Source organism: Chiloscyllium punctatum, chromosome 33 (assembly GCF_047496795.1).
Source record: "Chiloscyllium punctatum isolate Juve2018m chromosome 33, sChiPun1.3, whole genome shotgun sequence".
Lineage (NCBI taxonomy): Eukaryota > Metazoa > Chordata > Chondrichthyes > Orectolobiformes > Hemiscylliidae > Chiloscyllium > Chiloscyllium punctatum.
The window spans coordinates 25,044,393-25,065,352 of NC_092771.1; the positions used below are offsets into that span (position 1 = coordinate 25,044,393).

At 48.4% G+C, this 20,960-nt stretch overlaps 1 protein-coding gene across 2 annotated transcripts in view; it reads left to right on the forward strand.

The window, feature by feature from the left end:
• malt3 (MALT paracaspase 3) overlaps positions 1-20,960 on the forward strand; it is a 142,523-nt gene that overhangs the window by 75,609 nt on the left and 45,954 nt on the right. For both annotated transcript variants that reach the window (XM_072553158.1, XM_072553159.1), the window contains one exon: positions 3,736-3,939. In XM_072553158.1, coding sequence (XP_072409259.1) covers positions 3,736-3,939 — 204 coding nt within the window. The remainder of the gene's footprint in view (positions 1-3,735; positions 3,940-20,960) is intronic.

The following is a 20,960-nucleotide window of genomic DNA, read 5'->3' on the forward strand; positions in this document are numbered from 1 at the left end:
TGTGTCTGTGTGGGTTTCCTCCGGGTGCTCCAGTTTCCTCCCACAGTCCAAAGATGTGCAGGTCAGGTGGATTGGCCATGCTAAATTGCCCGTAGTGTTCAGGGATGTGCAGGCTAGCTGAGTTAGCCATGGAGGGTGCAGGTTTACAGAGATAGGGTAGGGAGTTTGAGTCTGTGTGGGCTGCTCTTTGGAGGGCTGGTGTGGACTGAATGGACCAAATGATCTGCCGTGATTCTATAATTTGCTTGGTCCATTCAACCATTCAGTAATGAGCAGCATGATGGTCAGCGTTAAGGTATCTGTTAGGTCTTTGCTGCTTGACTGAATCCATATTAGTTTCAGAAGTCAGTGCTGGCAGACAATAAATGTCGGGTATCAGTTGTGTCTCCATAGGGAATGCACTCTTGACTCTGAGTCCGAAAGTTGGGAATTCTCCTATTCTAGGGATTCTGCACAAATCCCCAGATAACTTGTACTGAGGTCCCTGTTGGGGGTGTTGGGGGGCAGAGTGGGTGGTGTTGGTGGGGTGGGGCTGTGGGAGGTGGGGATGGCTCAGGTGGTGCTGGGGTGGGGCGGTGGGGTCGATGTTTGTGGGGTGGGGCGGGGCTGTGTTGGGGGGCAGTGAGGTGTTGGTGGAGGCGGAGTGACGGGGATGTAGTGGGTGACGGGCGATGTTGGTGGGGGTGAGGCAGGGACAGCGTTGGAGCGGGGGGGGTGTTGAGGCGGGGGAGAGGTGGTGATGTTTGTGGGGGTGGGGCAGGGGTACTGTTGGTGGGGGGAGGCTGGGGCGGTGTTGGTGGGGGCGGGGTGGAGCTTGGGTGAAGTTGGTGGGGTGGGGCTGGGGCGGTGTAGGTGGGGTGGGGCTGGGGCAGTGTTGGCGGGGGTGGGGCTGGGGCGGTATTGGTGGGGGTGGGGCTGGGGCGGTATTGGTGGGGGTGGGGCGGGGGTGGTGTAGGTGGGGCGGGGCTGAGGCAGTGTTGGTGGGGGTGGGGCTGGGGCGGTATTGGTGGGGGTGGGGCTGGGGCGGTATTGGTGGGGGTGGGGCTGGGGCGGTGTTGGTGGGGTGGCGCTGGAGCGGTGTTGGTGGGGGTGGGGCGGGGGCGGTGTAGGTGGGGCGGGGCTGGGGCAGTGTTGGTGGGGGTGGGGCTGGGGCGGTATTGGTGGGGGTGGGGCTGGGGCGGTGTTGGTGGGGGTGGGGCTGGGGCGGTATTGGTGGGGGTGGGGCGGGGGTGGTGTAGGTGGGGCGGGGCTGAGGCAGTGTTGGTGGGAGTGGGGCTGGGGCGGTATTGGTGGGGGTGGGGCTGGGGCGGTGTTGGTGGGGTGGCGTTGGAGCGGTGTTGGTGGGGGTGGGGCGGGGGTGGTGTAGGCGGGGCGGGGCTGGGGCGGTATTGGTGGGGGTGGGGCTGGGGCGGTGTTGGTGGGGTGGCGCTGGGGCGGTGTAGGTGGGGTGGGGCTGGGGCGGTATTGGTGGGGGTGGGGCTGGGGCGGTGTTGGTGGGGGTGGGGCTGGGGCGGTATTGGTGGGGGTGGGGCTGGGGCGGTGTAGGTGGGGGTGGGGCTGGGGCGGTGTTGGTGGGGTGGCGCTGGGGCGGTGTTGGTGGAGGTGGGGCTTGGGCGGTGTTGGTGGGGGTGGGGCTGGGGTGGTGTTGGGGGCGGGGCTGGGGCGGTGTTGGTGGGGGCAGGGCTGGGGAGGTGTTGGTGGGGGCGGGGCTGGGGTGGTGTTGGTGGGGGCGGGGCTGGGTGGTGTTGGTGAGGGTGGGGTGTGCATGGGGCAGGGCTGGTGTGTTGGTGAGGGCAGGGCTTGGGCGGTGTTGGTGAGGATGGGGGTACGGGTGGTGATGTTTGTGGGGGTGGGGCCAGGGCGGTGTTGGTGAGGGCGGGGCTGGGCCAGTGTTGGTGAGGGTGGGGCTGGGGCAGTGTAGGGGCTGGGGCAGTGTTGGTGGGGGTGAGGCTGGGGTGGTGTTGATGGGGGCGGGGCTGGGCGGTGTTGATGGGGGTGGGGCTGGGGTAGTGTTGGGGAGGGCAGGGCCTGGGCAGTGTTGGTGTTGGTGGGGGCTGGGGCACTGTTAGTGGGGGCGGGGCTGGGGCAGTGTGGTGGGGCGGGGCTGGGGTGATGTTGGTGGGGGTGGGGCTGGGGCGGGGCTGGGGCGGTGTTGGTGGGTGTGGGGCTGGGGTGGTGTTGGTGGGTGTGGGGCTGTGGTGGTGTTGGTGAGGACAGGGCTTGGGAGGTGTTGGTGAGGATGGGGGTACAGGTGGTGATGTTTGTGGGGGTGGGGCATGGGCAGTGTTGGTGAGGGCGGGGCTGGGGTGGTGTTGGTGAGGGTGGGGCTGGGGCGGTGTTGGGACTGGGGCAGTGTTGGTGGGGGTGAGGCTGGGGCGGTGTTGGTGGGGTCGGGGCTGGGGCGGTGTTGGTGGGGGCGGGACTGGGGCGGTGTTGGTGGGGGCGGGACTGGGGCAGTGTTGGTGGGGGTGAGGCTGGGGCGGTGTTGGTGGGGGCGGGACTGGGGCAGTGTTGGTGGGGGTGAGGCTGGGGCGGTGTTGGTGGGGGTGAGGCTGGGGCAGTGTTGGTGGGGGCGGGACTGGGGCGGTGTTGGTGGGGGTGAGGCTGGGGCGGGTCTGGGGCGGTGTTGGTGGGGGCAGGACTGGGGCGGTGTTGATGGGGGTGGGGCTGGGGCGGTGGGGTCAGGTGATGGGACGGGGGCGGGGCCACTGAGGAGCTGCACTGAGAGTGGTGCTGGCTTTTAATTGATGCGTTACACCGAGACCAAGCCCCATCCCTCTGCCTCCCTCTGAATGTGAAAGAGTCCACGGCATTACTTCAATGAGCAGGAGGGTTCGAGCCCTTTCTCCTGGTTAACATTCAGCTGCCAAGCGACATCATATAAGGAGATGTTCTGGTCATTGCCATGTTCTGTGCTCACAGGCAAGCCTGACCTTTGTTGGGGAAGCACCAGAGACCTGGGTTCAATTCCAGCCTCAGGCAACTGTCTGCGTGGAGTTTGCACATTCTCCCCGTGTCGGCGTGGGTTTCCTCCGGGTGCTCCGGTTTCCTCCCACAATCCAAAGATGTGCAGGTTCGGTAGATTGGCCATGGGAAATGCTGAGTTACAGAGATAGGGTAGAGCGGCTGGGTCTGGGTGGGCTGTTTTTTGGAGGGTTGGTCTGTGCTGAATGGCCCGTCTCCACACGGTAGGGAGTCCATGGTTCGAAGTGAGCGCATTGAGCCTAAAAGAAAAATTGCCTTTAGGTAGCACCATTTGCAGAATGTCTCCAGCAGTCTTCCAGCCAGGAAAGCACTTTTTGGCATCTGTAATGTAGGAAAAGCAGCAGGCAGTTTATACACAGGAAGCTTTCTCCAGTGGGAATGCGATAGTGATCAGAGGATCTGCTTGTGATGTTGCCTGAAAGGTGAATGTTAGCTGGGGCACTGGAGATCATTTCCCTGCTCTTTTATTGACTTGTCTCATGGGATATTTTTCATCTACCTCCGAGAGAAAGCAAGACATCTATTCTCTTTCCCAAAAAGACAGGGTCTCAGACAGTGCTGCACTCCATCTGTCCTATACTGCAGTGTCAGCCAGGCTCTTACGTTCAGATCCAGCAGTTTTCTGACTTCAAGATGAGGTGTAGGTCCTGTTCCAGCACACTCCCTCAGTACTGCACTGCTGTCTAATTTTATAACTGTGCTCTCATGCTGTAGCAATCCACCGATAATGTTTTACTCCATGTGTTTCAGCGACTGACAAAGTGGCGCTGCTGATCGGGAACATGAACTACGTGAATCACCCCAAGCTGCTGGCCACTGTGATGGATGTTTTTGAACTGTCGAACCTGTTGCAGCAGCTAAATTTCCGGGTGGTCTCCCTCATGGACCTGACTAAAGAGGAGATGCAGAGTGCAGTCAAGCAATTTCTTCAGCTCCTGGACGCCGGTGTCTATGGTAAACGGGCAGTGATGGAATTGTGCGTTCCCACTTCACTCTAAACACGGTCCATGTCAATGAAGGAAATTTGTTTCAAAAGGCGTGTGCCAACTAGTGAGCAGGAATTATTTTGAACTTGCCAGAAATTCTTGGGGATTGGGTCTGTCCAGGTTCTGTGCTGTTGTGTCTTATTCTGTTTTATACTTGGATATTCCAACCTAGCCTTGGCTTGATCTGGCCTAGTTACAGTGATCAAATGTGTGCAGTTCTGGTCGCCTCACTTTAGGAAAGATGTGGAAGCTTTGGAGAGGGGGCAGAGAAGATTTACCAGGATGTTGCCTGGAATGGAGAATAGGTCGTATGAGGATAGGTTGAGAGTGCTAGGCCTTTTCTCATTGGAACGGCGAAGGATAAGGGGTGACTTGATAGAGGTTTATAAGATGATCAGAGGAATATATAGAGTAGACAGTCAGAAACTTTTCCCCCGGATACAACAGAGTGTTACAAGGGGACATAAATTTAAGGTGAAGGGTGAAAGGTATAGGGGGGATGTCAGGAGTAGGTTCTTTACCCAGAGAGTGGTGGGGGCATGGAATGCGCTGCCTGTGGGAGTGGCAGAGTCAGAATCATTGGCGACCTTTAAGCGGCAATTGGATAGGTCCATGGATGGGTGCTCAAGCTAGGATAAATGTTCGGCACAACATTGTGGGCCGAAGGGCCTGTTCTGTGCTGTATTGTTCTATGTTCTACGTTCTATGAAGGCTTGCCATTCATGTACATTAACCCTGTGTACAGATTTGATTTGATTTGATTTGATTTATTATTTCTACATGTACCTGGGTACAGTGAAAACTTCTGTTTTGCGTGCAGTACAGGTAGGTCATGTCACACAAAGTGCATTAGGGTAATAAAACAGAGCAAGGAATGCAATACTTTGACTGTGGGGAAGGTGCATAAAGACCGAAATCAAGACTAAATTTAAAATGTGAGAGCTCCATTCAAAAGTTTTCATAACAATGGGGAAGAAGCTGTTGTTGAATCTGTTGGTCTGTGTGTTTAAGTTTTTTGTATCTTCTGCCCGACAGAAGAAGTTGGAAGAGAGTATAGAGAGGGGGAGGTGAAGAGACGAGGGAGCGGTCTTTGATTATGTGAGAAATGTAGGTGGAGTCAATGGATGGCAGGTTGGCTTGCTTGATGGACTGGGCTGTGTTCACAACGTGCTCTAGTTTCTTACAGTCCTGGGCAGGGCAGTTGCCATACCACTCTGTGATGCATCTGAATAGAATGCTTTCTGTGGTGCATCTATAAACATTGGTAAGAGTCTTTGTGGACATGTTGAATTTCCTTAGCCTCCTGAGGAACATTGTTGTGCTTTCTTGACCGTCGCATCAATGTGGATGGACCAGGACAGATTAGTGTTCACCACTCCTAGGAACTTGACATTCTGAACCATCTCCACCTCCATGTGGAACCCCGTGGAGGAACCCTGTAGGAAAACACAGACTGCAGTGTGAAAGAAGTGGCGATTGGGAAGCTTGTACTTGGCCAACTTAAACTGACTGGACTGATGAAGGGCTTTTGCCCGAAACATCGATTTTCCTGCTCCTCGGATGCTGCTTGACCTGCTGTGCTTTTCCAGCACCACTCTAATCCAGACTCTGATCTCCAGCATCTACAGTCCTCACTTTCGCCTGCCTGACTAGACTGTACGCTTGCTGAGAGATGCATTTGCACTTTACTGATGGGAAGGGGAGGTCACCAGAACAGGTCTCTCTGACCCAGAAATGCACAGGATTAGTTCCCAGTTGCTGTTCACAAAAAGTAGGTACAAATGTGACTGTCCAAATGGCCCCCTTTTGTAAGCAAAGCAAAGTGTGATTTCAGGGTGGAGAGATTAAGGAGACTCTGTCAGTACACTCTAGTGTGTGTAAGAACAACAGCTCGTTGTAGCAGTCAGGATTCATACAGGGATTGAAGGGGTTAATGCAGGAAGGTAGTTTCCTCTGGCTGCACGGTGCAGGGGGTTAGGGGTTGTCTGAAACCAGCTGATGCAGACTCTGGCTAAAGGCAGATCATTTGTGGCTGTGATGAGGAGGAATTTCCACAGTCCGAGGGGGTAAATCATTGGAATTGTCTACCTCGCAGGACAATAGGAGCTCAGACATTTGAATGTGAGTGAGACAGAGATTGATAGATTTAGAGATATCAAAGGTATCAAGGGATATGGCTTTCAAATAGAGGATCAGCCATGATCCTGAATGGCAGAATAGACCCGAAGGCAGAATGGCCTACTGCTCCTACTTCCTATGTCCCTCTAATTCAAGGGTGCAAACAATGTGTCCTAGATTGGCAGCTGTTCCCATTAGGTATTTGTCAGGGCGACGCTTAGAACAGTTGTACTTCTGTCCAAGTTGATGGCGGTAGCTCAAACTTAAGAGGAGTATTTTGTATCTGTTAGTTCCGAGTAAGGAGGAGTTAAACATCCATAGCCAGAGACAAGCTCATTTATCTAACAATCTCTGTTTTGACATTCTTAAATGAAATGACCCGAGGTTCAGATGAACCTAGTAACATAGTTCCCATTAATTGCACATGTAATCCTGCATTTCCAAAATTATGAAGGGGATTGGGGAAGAGTGAGCAGATTGGTCAAGACGGAAATATCGGGTTGAAATGTGGATCTCCATATAGAATCCAACCTAAAATCTCAGTGGGGTTGTAGGGGGAAGGGGTGGGTGAATGTAAGATTCACCTGTTAAATTACACCCACCTCCCTTCACATGCTTTAATGTGTTTGGTGAAAACTCTCAAAGAGAGAATGCTACACCCAAACAAAGTCAATTTTTCACTTCATAGCATTGAAGATCCCAGAACTGCATTCAGGAAAGGTCATTGGTCCCAAGGAAGACTGATTATCTCCAACAAATACCTTAAGCACAGACAGATAAAGTAGTTTCTTCAGCCCTACCCTTCCTCGGGGCTTGGCGGTCTAGCAGAGTAATGGCTGAGGTGCTAATTATTTGGGTATGTTAATTATTTAGATAAGGCACTGTTTACTTAAATACCTGGAATATTTATAAAGAGAGACTCACAAAACCACATTTTAATTAGGTTTAGTGTTTCTTTTGAGGGTTTATTTTAAGTTGCTCCTTTATGAGCTATTTGGTTTAAGTTGACTTAATTTATAGAGTCATAGAGTTGTACAGCACAGAAACAGACCCTTCGGTCCAACTCGTCCATGCTGACCAGACATCCCAACCGAATCTAGTCCCTGGCCCATATCCTGCTAAATCCTTCCTTCTCATATACCAATTCTTTTTGATTGATTCACAGGACTTGTTGAAATAGTTATTGAGTTATTGATATCAGTTATTGGAATTTCGGGGTCCCGTCGCTCTAAGACTACAGTGCCCACTGTGGTTCCTGCTCTCTCACAGTACTCTACCCTCACAGCTCTCCCATCCCCATCTCCGAGTTCTCACCAAAGAGGGGAAATGACCCTTGTTAGACCTGGAACTGAGGTCACAGTAACACAAGGTTCAAAAAGCATTGTCTTCCAATAAACACCAACATCCCATGGGTCTTCCAAAAGGCTAGTACAGGCACAGAAGGTAGTGTGGCTCCTTCCTCGATGCTGTAATCATTCCCTGACTGTATTCTCGTCAAGTGATTTAATGGACCCAGACTGGGGACATGGTTTCAAATGGGCAAGCAATGGCCTAATGGTATTATTGCTAATTAATCTGGAAACTCAACTAACGTTATTCAAATTTCTTTCATGGTTTTATCTAAAATTATGTAAAGAGAAACCATCTGCCCAAGCTAAATCTTAATTTAAGCTTTATAAAGTTCCCTCAACTTTTTTCTTTTATATATCCTGATCAACGTGTTCAGAGATGGTATGACACACCTCTGGATTAAGTGGGACTTGAATCCAGATCTCCTGGCTCAGAGGTAGGGACATTATCACCGTGGCATACAAGCCCCTTCCTTTAGTGTGTTCACTTGTATGGTGTCCATTTAAAGTTTAATTAGATTTATTTGGTTGAATTAAAAAGACAAATGAGGAAATGCTGGGACACAGGGTTAAAAAATCACATGACACAAGGTTATAGTCTATCAGTTTTATTTGTAAGCTTTCAGAGCACTGCCCCTTCGTCAGGTAGCTAGTGGGGTAGGATCATAGGACACAGAATTTATTGTCATGTGATTTTTAACGTCGTCTACCCCAGTCCAGCACCGGCACCTCCACAATTAGGGACACAGGGTGGTGTGGAGCGAAGAGACATCAAGATTGTTAAGTGAAGTAGGTTGAATCTGGTGTCATATAACACTGGCTTAGGATCAGTTTAATATGAAATGTTCACATGTGAACCACCCACGTGGACAGTACAGTGCGATTCATAAAGGAGCAACTTAAAATAAACCCTCAAAAGAAACACACGAAATCTAATTAAAATGTGGTTTTGTGAGTCTCTCTTTATAAATATTCCAGGTATTTGAGTAAACAGTGCCTTCTCTAAATAATTAACATACCTAAATAATTAGCACTGTAATGTGCCCATCAGCAATTCCCTGACTTGGGATAGAATGGGAAGCTGAAAATGTGTTGCTGGAAAAGCGCAGCAGGTCAGGCAGCATCCAAGGAACAGGAGAATCGACGTTTCGGATATAAGCCCTTCTTATGCCCGAAAAGTCGATTCTCCTGCTCCTTGGATGCTGCCTGACCTGCTGCGCTTTTCCAGCAACACATTTTCAGCTCTGATCTCCAGCATCTGCAGTCCTCACTTTCTCCTCCATAGAATGGGAAGCCTCTTGCAGTGTCTGAGGTTGAAATTCTGTCAGTGGATGCGAATACTGATATATGTCCCTGGATGTAGACTTAGAGCTATTGAGCGAGACCAGAGCAATGAGTCATTGGGCCCTTTCATTGTAACCAGCGAGTGCCCAGTTATCAAAATGGCCGTACACTGACTGAGCATCCACTTGATAGCTGCAATGGAAAAGTATCACCATTCATGGTCATTAGTGAGTAACCATTTTAGTCATTAGTTATCAGTCAGTACTTTGGTCACCACAGGGTGAAGGAGGTGGGGGGAAATGCAGAAACTGCCTTGCCCACCAAGCTTGGATGACTTCATTCCAAACTGCCTTAAATCAAGACAGCAACAACAATGTGCATTCATATAGCACCTTTGTCTATTTGTTGCATTTTCTCTGGGATGACTCTTCATTTTTAATTCCTCCCTCTCTCATCAATCCCTGTCTGTTGGGTGGGGGGGGGGGGGGGGGTAGGGGAGAAGGGGTGGGGGAGAGAGGAGAGGAAGGAAGCCAAATGGCCTCATCTTTCTTCTGTTCCTGTATTTTGAACTCTCAACCACCATCGTGAGAATTGATAATTAGTCATTATTATGGAAACTGAAAACCTGAAGAGAAGTTTCCACTTTGAATCTATTGATCAGTATCAATACATCACCGCTAATTATAAACAGTGACATAATCTACAGAGATCTTGGAAAGTCACCTCAAGCTAAAGTCCCTCCATCTGTTTCTCTCATTTTCCAGTGGGTAGATGTCTATACATAGTGTGGTATGTGTTCATGAGATTGAGAGATTATTGAGCAGCTCTCCATCAATCCTCTAACCCAGCCGAACTCCTCCATGCCAATAGAGGTGGAGCACAGCTCAGAGCTCACACAACACAGTCAATAGGAGGTCATGTTGCGGCTGTACAGGATGTTGGTTAGGCCACTGTTGGAATATTGTATGAAATTCTGGCCTCCTTCCTATCGGAAAGATGTTGTGAAACTTGAAAGGGTTCAGAAAAGATTTACAAGGATGTTGTCAGGATGGGAGGCTTTGAGCTACAGGGAGAGGCTGAACAGACTGGGGCTGTTTTCCCTGGAGCGTTGGGGGCTGAGGGGTGACCTTGTAGAGGTTTACAAAATTAAGAGGGGCATAGATAAGGTAAATAGGCAAAGTCTTTTCCCTGGGGTCGGGGAGTCCTGAACTAGAGGGGCATAGGTTTATGGTGAGAGGGGAAAGATGTAAAAGAGATCTACGGGGCAATATTTTCACGCAGAGGGTGGTACGTGTATGGAATGAGCTGCCAGAGGAAGTGGTGGAGGCTGGTACAATTGCAACATTTAAAAGGCATTTGGATGGGTATATGAATAGGAAGGGTTTGGAGGGATATGGGCCGGGTGCTGGCAGGTGGGACTAGATTGGGTTGGGATATCTGCCCGGCATGGACGGGTTGGACCGAAAGGTCTGTTTTGGTGCTGTACATCTCTACGACTCTATGACAAGGATCAGAAAGAGCCAATCAAAGTCCCTGTTCTGACCAGTGCTTGGTGTTAGCCCTTAGACCACATCTTCCAAGAAATGGGTGGCAGGGGGGTCTTCAGACCTCTGTTAGAACAAGTATTGTCTTAAGAACTTAATGCCTCACATCATAAATAAGGACAAAGAGCACAGCCTTAAAAAGGAAAGTGCATCCTGGTCCATCACTGACTAGAATCCCTCCAGCTGAAGAATGTACATTGTTTTGTCTGAACACATTGGAATGAGAGAGTGATTGGTGGGTCATATCAACGAAGAAATCAGATTTGCGTACAGTATTTGGACTTGCATAGTAAAATACCTGAAGACCATGTGAGAACGTTAAACAAAATATCTTTTTGAAAGGTTGTCTGTGTTGTAATCCCAGAAACACAGTTGGCTCGGATCGATCCCCCTCGCAGTTAGTTTTAAGGATGAGTCCTGGGCAGTCACATGTTTGACGTTTAACTCCCATTATGTGGATGGACTGGAGACGCTGGGGCTAGTTTCTATGGGGAAGAATAGGTGAAGAGGGGATATAATTGAGGAGTTCAAAAATCAAGAGGGGTCTGGATGGAGGAGATAGTGGGAAACCATTCCCAGAAACCATTGAGTACTAGAAGAATCACAGAATTCCTACACTGTGGAAGGAGGCCAGTCGGCCCATCGAGTCCACACTGACCCTCTGGCAGTCGCCCGAGGGTGTAATTGAACCTGGATCCTGGTGCTGTGAGGCAGCAATGCTAACCACTGAGCCACCATGGGTCCCAAGGAAGAGATGGGTGTACCTTGAGTAATGAAAGAACCTATCGGAAAGATATTTTGTTTTACATTCCCATATGGTCTTCGGGTATTTACCACGCAAGTCCAAATTGTTGATCTTTAGAAAGGTGCTTTGCAAATCTTAATTTCTTCCTTGATATTTACCACTAATCACTCCTTCATTCCAATGTGTTCATACAAGACAATGTATATTCTTCAGCTGGAGGGATATTTGTCAGTGATGGACCAGGTCGTACAAACATCATTACACAGGGACTGTTTAGTTTCTGGAATGTAGTGGAGGGCCAATTTGATTGCCACGTTCAAAAGAGATTTGGATATCAAGAGGAAAACAGGCAGGCTGAAAGAGTATGGAATGGGTCTGTGTTGCTCTGGCAGAGTGTGATCCCAGACATGGCGGGCCAAATAGCCTCACTCCTGTGCTTGAGATTCTCTTCCAGCCAGGCCTGGAGCAGTGGAGACGTGCTGTTGGGAATGAGCTGAACCGGATCTCAATCCCTCCCCCACTTCTTCCACCCTTCTTGGAGGGGGTATGGATCTGATGAAATGTATGAGGTAAATGTTCCTATCTTATGGAAAGCTGCCCATCGTTAAGAACACAGAAAAGAAGCAGACCTGGATCGATAAGCTCTGCGTGACCAGACGATAGGTCCCACTGAACAGTAAACAGCAGTGGCTGTCCTCTGCCACCTCATTGTCAGTGAAAAGACAGCAGCTAAATGACAGGCTGAAGGAGGGGTAGAGCAGGAGCCAGCCTCTGTGTCAAGGCTGTGATGGTATGCGCTATTTCTGGCTTGCCACTGTTTCACCTCCGTGTTTGGTAATTGGGGAGGGAACGAAGGAGAGGGTGAGCACTCCTCTCACTGCCTCACATTATTTCTGTCGCCATCACTGGTCGGAGCTGAGCTCCAGCTCTCAGACAGAGCAGCCGAGAGGTGTTGACAGGAAACAGTCTGCTCCACTCGCACTGCTGTTCCTGCAATTCAGACAGTGAGAGGTTTTGGCTTATAATTGTACAGAATATTCAATGTAGAAACAAGCTGATCAGTCCAATTATTTTAATCCGTCATTCGACATGGCATATTTGTTGCCAGTTCCTAATTGCCCTCGACTGAGTGGCTGACTAAATCATTGCAGAGAGGACAATTAAGAATCAACCATATCACATTGGGTCTGGAGCCATGTAGAGACCAGATTGGGAAAGGACCGCAGATTTCCTTCCCTGAAGTGAGCCAGATGGATCTTTACACCAATCATCAACACTCCAATTCAAATCTAGATTTATTAATTGAATTTAAATTTCGCTAATTGTTTTGGTAGGATTTCAACTCCTGTCCTCGTGGTATAAGCCTCTATCTTTGGATGTATCCCTACAGTATGGAAACAGGCCTTTTGGCCCAACAAGTCCACACCAACCCTTTGAAGAGTAACCCACCCAGAACCATTCCCCTACCCTATTACTTTACATTTACCCCTGACGAATGTACCTAACCTAATTTAGCATGGCCAATTCACCTAACCTGCACATCTTTGGATTGTGGGGAGGAAACCCATGCTGATATAGGGAGAATGTGCAAACTCCACACAGTCGCCCGTCGGTGGATTTGAACCCAAGTCCCTGGTGCTGTGAGGCAGCAGTGCTAACCACTGAGCTACCATGCCAGCCTGACAATGTCCAATGCCATTGCCACTATGTACACTGTCTCCCCTTGCCCCACTCTGGTGTTCAGCCTCTATATGAGCTTGGTCCCAGTCTCTTCACTGAACTCAATCAACGTAGACTTCTTTTTCCCTCTTGTGTTTGCCTGAATTCTCTTTAAATACGTCTCACCTCAACCGCACCATTATGATGGTGAATTCCACATTCTGACCACTGGCTGAGTTTAAGATGTTTCAACCCAGTTCCCCATTATTTAGTGACTCTCTTCCATTTCTGGTGTGGTCTGTTCCCACAAGGCAAGTAAGTGTTTGAATAACTTAATGTGTTTGCGTTGTGGCACTGGGGTGAAACTCAGTGTGCTGAATCACAACCACATTGCCACCCAAAGTGACCATAACATCGTGTACACCTCAGTCATAGAACCCTCGTCATCAATTTAAAGCACCATTCATCATTCAGCACTCCTCAGATACTGAAGGAGACTATGTCCAAAGGCAACAAGGTTTGTGCTAATGGGTGGTAAGTAACATGCACCTTGCACAAGTGCCAGGCAATGATCATCTCCAACAAGAGGCAATTTAACCATCACTCCTTGGCATTGCCATCTCTGCATTCACACACCATTAGCATCCTGTGGGTTACCATTGACCAGAAACTCAACTGAACCAACTGGTTCAGTGAAAAAGTGTATCGCTGGAAAAGCACAGCAGAGCAGGCAGCATCCGCGGAGCAGGAGAGTCGACTTTTCAAGCATAAGCTGTTACTGATGACGCAATTATGCTCAAAACGTCAACTCTCCTGCTCCTCGGATGCTGTCTGATCTGCCGTGTTTTTCCAGCACCACACGTTTTGACTCTGATCTCCAGCATCTGCTGTCCTTGCTTTCCCCCTGAACTAACTGGTTAAATACTGTATCTATAGTATTTGAAAGAGAAGCTAGCTATCACCCGTTGTCAGTCAATGGTGTTACCCTCACTGTATTCCTCACTAAGGGTCAGTTAAATGAAACGTCAGCTCTTTTCTCTCCTTACAGATGCCGCCAGACCTGCTGAGATTTTCCAGCATTTCACTTTTGGTTTCACTATTTATAACTGTGGTTTCAAGAGCAGATCAGAGGCCAGGATATAATCTTATAAATATGCAAAAATGACGATCACTCAAATTGAGTTTGTCTGAAGAATGACCTCATCAAAATTATGAGTCCTATTCTCCAAAATGTCAGAATAAGATTTACTCAAAGTGGAATCTGTCTTGTATGCCCAATGTGAATCATTATTTGTGATATTTTCCTGACCTAGCCTAACTGCCCAACTATTAGTTACAAAAGTAAATCCAGTCCCTGACTCGCAGTAAATATTCTCATGCAGAAATAGTCATATAGTGTGGAAATAGTACTCCTGTTTGTCATTTTCCATATTTCATGTCTTAGATTAGATTAGATTATTTACAGTGTGGAAACAGGCCCTTCGGCCCAACAAGTCCACACCGCCCCGCCGAAGCGCAACCCACCCATACCCCTACATCTACCCCTTACCTAACACTACGGGCAATTTAGCATGGCCAATTCACCTGACCTGCACATCTTTGGACTGTGGGAGGAAACCGGAGCACCCGGAGGAAACCCACGCAGACACGGGGAGAACGTGCAAACTCCACACAGTCAGTCGCCTGAGGCGGGAATTGAACCCAGGTCCCTGGCGCTGTGAGGCAGCAGTGCTAACCACTGTGCCACCGTGCCGCCCTAAATTGTGCTCAAGTTGTTGAGGTAGACTTCAAGGTAGGTGCAAAGGAGAATATCCTGGAGCCTAATGTGTGCTTTGCATGACCCCTCTGTAGATTCATCTAGAGCTGAAAGAATCTTACTGCATAAAAGGTTACTGAATAAACTAACAACAGTATGTTGGCGATCATGTTGTAGCCTGGATAGAGGTTTGGCTAACTAACAGGAAACAGTCATAGTCATACAGCATGGAAACAAGCCCTTTGGTCCAACCAGTCCATACCTAACATTCCTGATGAAGGGCTTATGCCCAAAACGTTGATCCTCCTGCTGCTCGGTGCTGCCTGACCTGCTGTACTTTTCCAGAGCCACTTTTCCACGATGCCAAACAGAATCCCAAACTAAACTAGTTCCTCCTGCCTGCTCCTGGCCCACTTCCCTCCAAGTCTTTCCTATTCATGTACTTATCTAAGTGTCTTTTAGACGTTATAACTATGCCTACATCCGCCACTTCCTCACATGCAAACTACCCTCTGTTTTAAAAGAAATTGCCCCAATATCATTTTCAAATCTTTCTCCTCTAACCATAAAACTTTGCCCCTTAGTCTTGCAATCCCCCATTCTAGGGAAAAGACACCTACCATTCACCTTATCTATACCCCTCACAATTTTATAAACCTCTATAAGGTCACCTCTCAACCTCCTACACTCCAGTGAAAAAAGCTCCAGCCTATCCAGCATTCCTTTATATCTCAAACCTTATGCACCTGACAGCATCCTGGTAAATCTCTTCTGAACCCTCCCTAGATGCTTGATATCCTTCCTATAGCAGGGCAACCAGAACTGGACACAGTACTCCAGAAGAGGTCTCACCAATGTCCTGTACAACCTCAACATGGTGCCCCAACTACTGTACTCGAAGGACTGAGCAATGAAGGCAAGCGTGCCAAACCCCTTTTTAACCACCCTGTCTATATGTAACACAAACTTTAAAGAATTATGTACCTGACCCCCTAGGTTGTTCTGTTCTACAACACTACCCCAAGGCCTTACTATTTGTTATGTAAGGCCTATCTTTGTTTGTTGTACCAAAATGCAGACCTCTCATTTATTCAAATTAAACTCGTATCTGCCATTTCTCAGCCCATTGAGGATTCTGGGTAATTCAAAATGGAGGATGAGAAAAAATTGTGGCTGTAAGAACTGTTTTTTTTGAGGTATTTTAGGTGTTAGAGGGGATTTCCTCGAATTTCAGGAACAGTAATTACTGTTTTATAAGTTGTTGCATTGTTTTGGAACTTTACCGGGGGGAAAAGGAGGAAGAGAGACAAATCAGAGACCACATGGTCAATGATTCAAATGAGAAAGAAACCTGCGCTGCTGTCTGACACAGCAGTGAATCTGCACAGCTACTGCCTTTGCTGTTTGAGTTCAGGTATCTCTGGACATCAGAGGAATGTGTCTAAGAAAAATTAACAAACAGTGAAATTCACAGCTGACCTTGGAGGAACCTGAGTGGGAGAGCTCACAGCATTGGGGCCCTCAGTGCACAGTTTTTAAGTGTAACCTTACTGTCTTTTTCCTTCCTTTTGTAAATCTACAATAGTGAGTAAAAAGGTTCTTTTTTGGTTCAATGTTTTATTGAGATCTGTTGCGTGACTAAATTTTAAAAATATAAAGCATCAGTACTACGTTAGCCTGGAGCAGTGTTTTCTAGAGCAGTAAGACTGTGCTATTTTCTGTAGATTGTTAAGGTGCAAAAATGGCCTCTAGTAGAGTGATGTGCTCTTCCTGTTGGTTATGGGAGATCAGGGAGAGTTTCCACATTGCTGATGATTATGTCTGCAGGAGTGTATTTGGTTGCAAATCCTACTAGATCGCATGGATGGGTTGGAGTGTCAGTTAGAGGCAAGAAGGAATTTACAGGAGCTAGGGGGTGTGATGGATGACAGTTATAGGAAGGGAGAAAAACTGCAGATACAGTCAGGTAGCTGGGTTATAACCAGGAAGGTAGGAGAGGGAGGCAGGTACTACACGAGTCTCCTGTGGCTATCCCCATCTCAAACAAGTACGCTGTCTTGGGAAATGTAGGGGGTGCTGGACTCTCAGGAGAATGTAACATGAACAGCCAAGTTTCTGGTACCGAGACAGGCTCTAATGTAACGAGGAGTATGTCAGGCTCCAAGCGATCAATTGTGTTAGGGGACTGTCTAGTCAGAGGTGTTAACAGTGAGAAATCAGTGTGTTGCCTCCCTCCTGCCAGGGTCAAGGATGTCTCAGAGAGGGTGCAGAATGTTCTCAAAGATGCGAGGGAACAGCCGGAGGTCACCGTACACATTGGAAACAATGACATAGGAAGGGAAAATGATGCGATTCAGAAAGGACAATGTAGAGAGTTAGGCAGGAATTTAAAAAGGAGGTCCTCAAGGGTAGTAATATCTGGGTTACTCCCAGTGCTATGAGCTAGTGAGGGCAGGAATAGGAGATCGAGCAGATGAATGCATGGCTGAGGAGCTGGTGTATGGGAGAAGGATTCACATTTTTGGATCATTGGAATCTCTTCTGGGGTAGAAGTGACTTGTACAAGAAGGATAGATTGCACCTGAATTGGAAGGAGACTAATATACTGGCAGGGAGATTTGCTAGAACTACTCAGGAGGATTTAAAATAGTAAGGTGGGGGTGGGGGTGGGTGGGGGGGGGGGGGGGGGGGGGAGGTGGTGGTGGGACCCAGAGAGATAGTGAGGAAAGAGATCAATCTGACACTGGTACAGTTGGGAAAAGGAGCAAGTCAAATATCAGGGCAGGCAGGGACAAAGCAGAGAATAGGGAAGGACTAACAAATTAAACTGCATTTACTTCAATGCAAGGGGCCTAACAGGGAAGGCAGATGAACTCAGGGCATGGTTAGGAAGATGGGACTGGGTTATCATAGCAATTACAGAAACATGGCTCAGGGATGGACAGGACTGACAGCTTAATGTTCCAGGATACAAATGCTACAGGAAGGATAGAAAGGGAGGCAAGAGAGGAAGGGGTGTGGCGTTTTTGATAAGGGACAGTATTACAGCTGTACTGAGGGAGGATATTCCTGGGATTACGTCCAGGGAAGTTATTTGGGTGGAACTGAGAAATAAAGTCATAAGAGTCCCACAGCACAGAGACAGGCCCTTTGGCCCAAACTGGTCCATGCCGACCAAAATGTCCATCCACTCTAACCCCATTTCCCTGCACTTGGCCCATATCCTTCTAATCCTTTCCTGCCCATGTATTTGTCCAAATGCATTTTAAATGTTGTTAACGTACCCAGCTCAACCACTTCCACTGGCAGCTCTTTCCATTTGTGTACCATCCTCTGTAAACAAAAAAGTTTCCCCTCAGGTTCCCTTTTATTCTTTCCCCTCTAACCTTAAACTGATGCCCTCTAGTCCTCGATTCCCCAACCTTGGGAAAAAGACTGAGTGCATTCACCCTATCCATGCCCCTTATGATCTTAATCACTTCCATAAGATTCCCCCTCAGTCTCCTACGCTCTAAAGAAAAAGGTCCTAGCCTGTCCAACCTCTCCCTATAACTCAAAGTTGAGTCCTGGCAGCATCCTTATAAATTTCTTCTGCACTCTTTCCAGTTTAATAACATCCTTCCTACAGCAAGGTGACCAAAACTGAACACAATACTCCTAAGTGCAATCTCACCGACGTCCTGTGTAACTGCACCATAACTTCCCAACTTCTACACTCAGTGCCCTGACTGATGAAGGCCAGTGTGCCAAAAGCCTACTTCACTGCCCCGTCTACCTGTGGCTCTACTTTCAGAGAACTGTGCTCCTGAACTCCAAGGCCCCACTGTTCCACTACACTCCTTAAGGCCCTACCATTCACCAAGAAACTCCTACCTTGATTTGACTTCCCAAAATGCAAGACCTCACACTTATCTATATTAAACTCCATTTGCCATTTCTCAGCCCACTTCCCCTGTTGATCAAGGTCCTGCTGAATTTCTGTTCACCTTCTTCACTGTGCACGATATCTCCTATTTTAGTGTCATCAACAAACGTACTAATCACGCCTTGTACATTCCATCCGAATCATTGATACAGATAACAAACAGCAATGGGTCTCCCACTCCTGAGAGACACCACTGGTCACAGGTCTCCAGTCCGACAAGCATCTTTTCACTATTACCCTCTGCTTCCTACCATTGGGCGCCTCCTAGCAGAGCACTTTAGGGAACATCTCCGGGACACCCGCACCAATCAACCACACCGGCCCGTGGTCCAACATTTCAACTCCCCCTCCCACTCTGCCGAGGACATGGGCCTCCTTCACCGCCGCTCCCTCACCACCAGACACCTGGAGGAAGAACGCCTCATCTTCCGCCTCGGAACACTTCAACCCCAGGGCATCAATGTGGACTTCAACAGTTTCCTCATTTAACCTTCCCCCACCTCACCCTAGTTCTAAACTTCCAGCTCAGCACTGTCCCCATGACTTGTCCGGACTTGTCCTACCAGCCTATCTCCTTTTCCACCTATCCATTCCACCCTCTCCTCCCTGACCTATCACCTTCATCCCCTCCCCCTCTCACCCATTGTACTCTATGCTACTTTCTCCCCACCCCCACCCTCCTCTAGCTTATCTCTCCACGCTTCAGGCTCACTGCCTTTATTCCTGATGAAGGGCTTTTGCCCGAAACATCGAATTCGAAGCTCCTTGGATGCTGCCTCAACTGCTGTGCTCTTCCAGCACCACTAATCCAGAATTCCTACCATTAAGCCAATTGTGCTCCAATTTGCCAGTTCACCCTGGATTCTATGTGATCTGACCTTCCGGAGAAGCCTACCATGTGGAACCTTATTAAAGGTGTTATGAAGTCTATATAGACTACATCCACCACCCTGCCCTCGTCAACCTTCCTGGTCACTTCATCAAAGAACTCTAACAAAATTGTGAGGCATGATCTTACCAATCGCAATGCAACCCTGTCTTTCCAAATGGTATACCTTATCTCTCAGAATCTTCTCATGTAATTTACCTACCACAGATGTTAAGCTCACTGCTCTATAGTTCCCATGCTTTTCTTTGCAGCCATTCTTGAATAAGGCACAATATCCTCTACCCTCCAGTCTTCAGGGACCTCACCCATGGCTAATGATGATGCAAAAATGTCAGCGAGGGCCCCCGCAATTTCTTCTCTCGCCTCTTGTAGTGTTCTTAGCTATATCTGGTCAGAACCAGGAGATTTACCCATCTTCATACATTCTAATATATCCAATACCACCTCTACTGTGATATGGACTGCTCCCATTACCTCCTCCAAGTTCCCAAGTCTTCATGTTTTTCTCCATGGTAAACACAGTGGAGAAATATTAATTGAGGACCTTGCCCATCTCCTGTGGTTCTATACATACATGGTCCTCCAGGGGTCCTAGTCTCTCTCTAGTTATTCTTTTTCCTTTAATAAAATTAAAGAACCCCTTTGGATCCACCCTACTCTTCCCAGCCAAGGCTATCTCATGCCCCCTGTTTGCCTTCCTGATTTCCTTCAGTAAACTCCTGTAGCCCCTGTATACCTCCAGGGATTCCCTTGATCCCAGCTGCCTGTACCTGAGCCATGCCTTTTCTCGAGTCAAAGTTTCAATATCTGTTGTCATCCAGGGTTCCCTATTCCTGCCAATCTTGCCCTTCACCCTCACAGGAGCATGTAGACCTTGAACTCTAGGTGTCTCACTTTTAAAGACCTCCCATTTGCCGGAGGTCCCTTTGCCTGCAAACAAACTGCTCCGGTCAATCCCTGCAAGCTCCCGTCTAATTCCAGCAAAATTCGCCTTGTCCCAGTTTAGAACTTGAGCCCGTACACCAGTTTTGTCCCTCTCCATAACAATTTTAAAATTAATAGAACTATAGTCACTGGTCCCAAAGTGCTCCTCCACTGTCACCTCAGTCACCTGTCCTGCACTATTTCCCAAGAGTTTTGCCCCTTCCTGAGTAGGACCCTGTATATGCTGCTTGAGGAATCTTTACTGAACACACTGAGCAGATTCCACCCCATCTCAGCCCTTAATGCTGTGGCGGTCCCAGTTTATGTTAGGAAAATTAAAATCCCCTCCTATGACGATCCTGTTGCTCCTGCAAGTCTCACCAATCTCCCTGCATATTTATTCCTCTAATTCCTGTTGACTATTTGGGGGCCTATAGTCCAACTCCAATAATGTCACCATCCCCTTCTTATTTCTTAGCTCCACCCATAAAGCCTCACGGGATGATCCTTCAGTTACTTTATCTCTGATTACTGCTGTGATACTCCCTTTAATCAAAAATGGAACACCCTCTCCCCTCTTTCCACCACCTCTACCCTGCCTAAAGCACCTGTACCCTGGCACATTAAGCTGCCAGCCTCACCCTCCTTTAGCCATCTTTCTATAATAGCTAAAATATCCCAGTCCCATGTACCTGAGTTTATTGACCTTACCTATCAGCCCTCTTGCATTGAAATAGCTGCTCGTTCCCTGTCATGTTCCAGCCTGATCTGTCTCTTCACTTTACTATTTCTGATT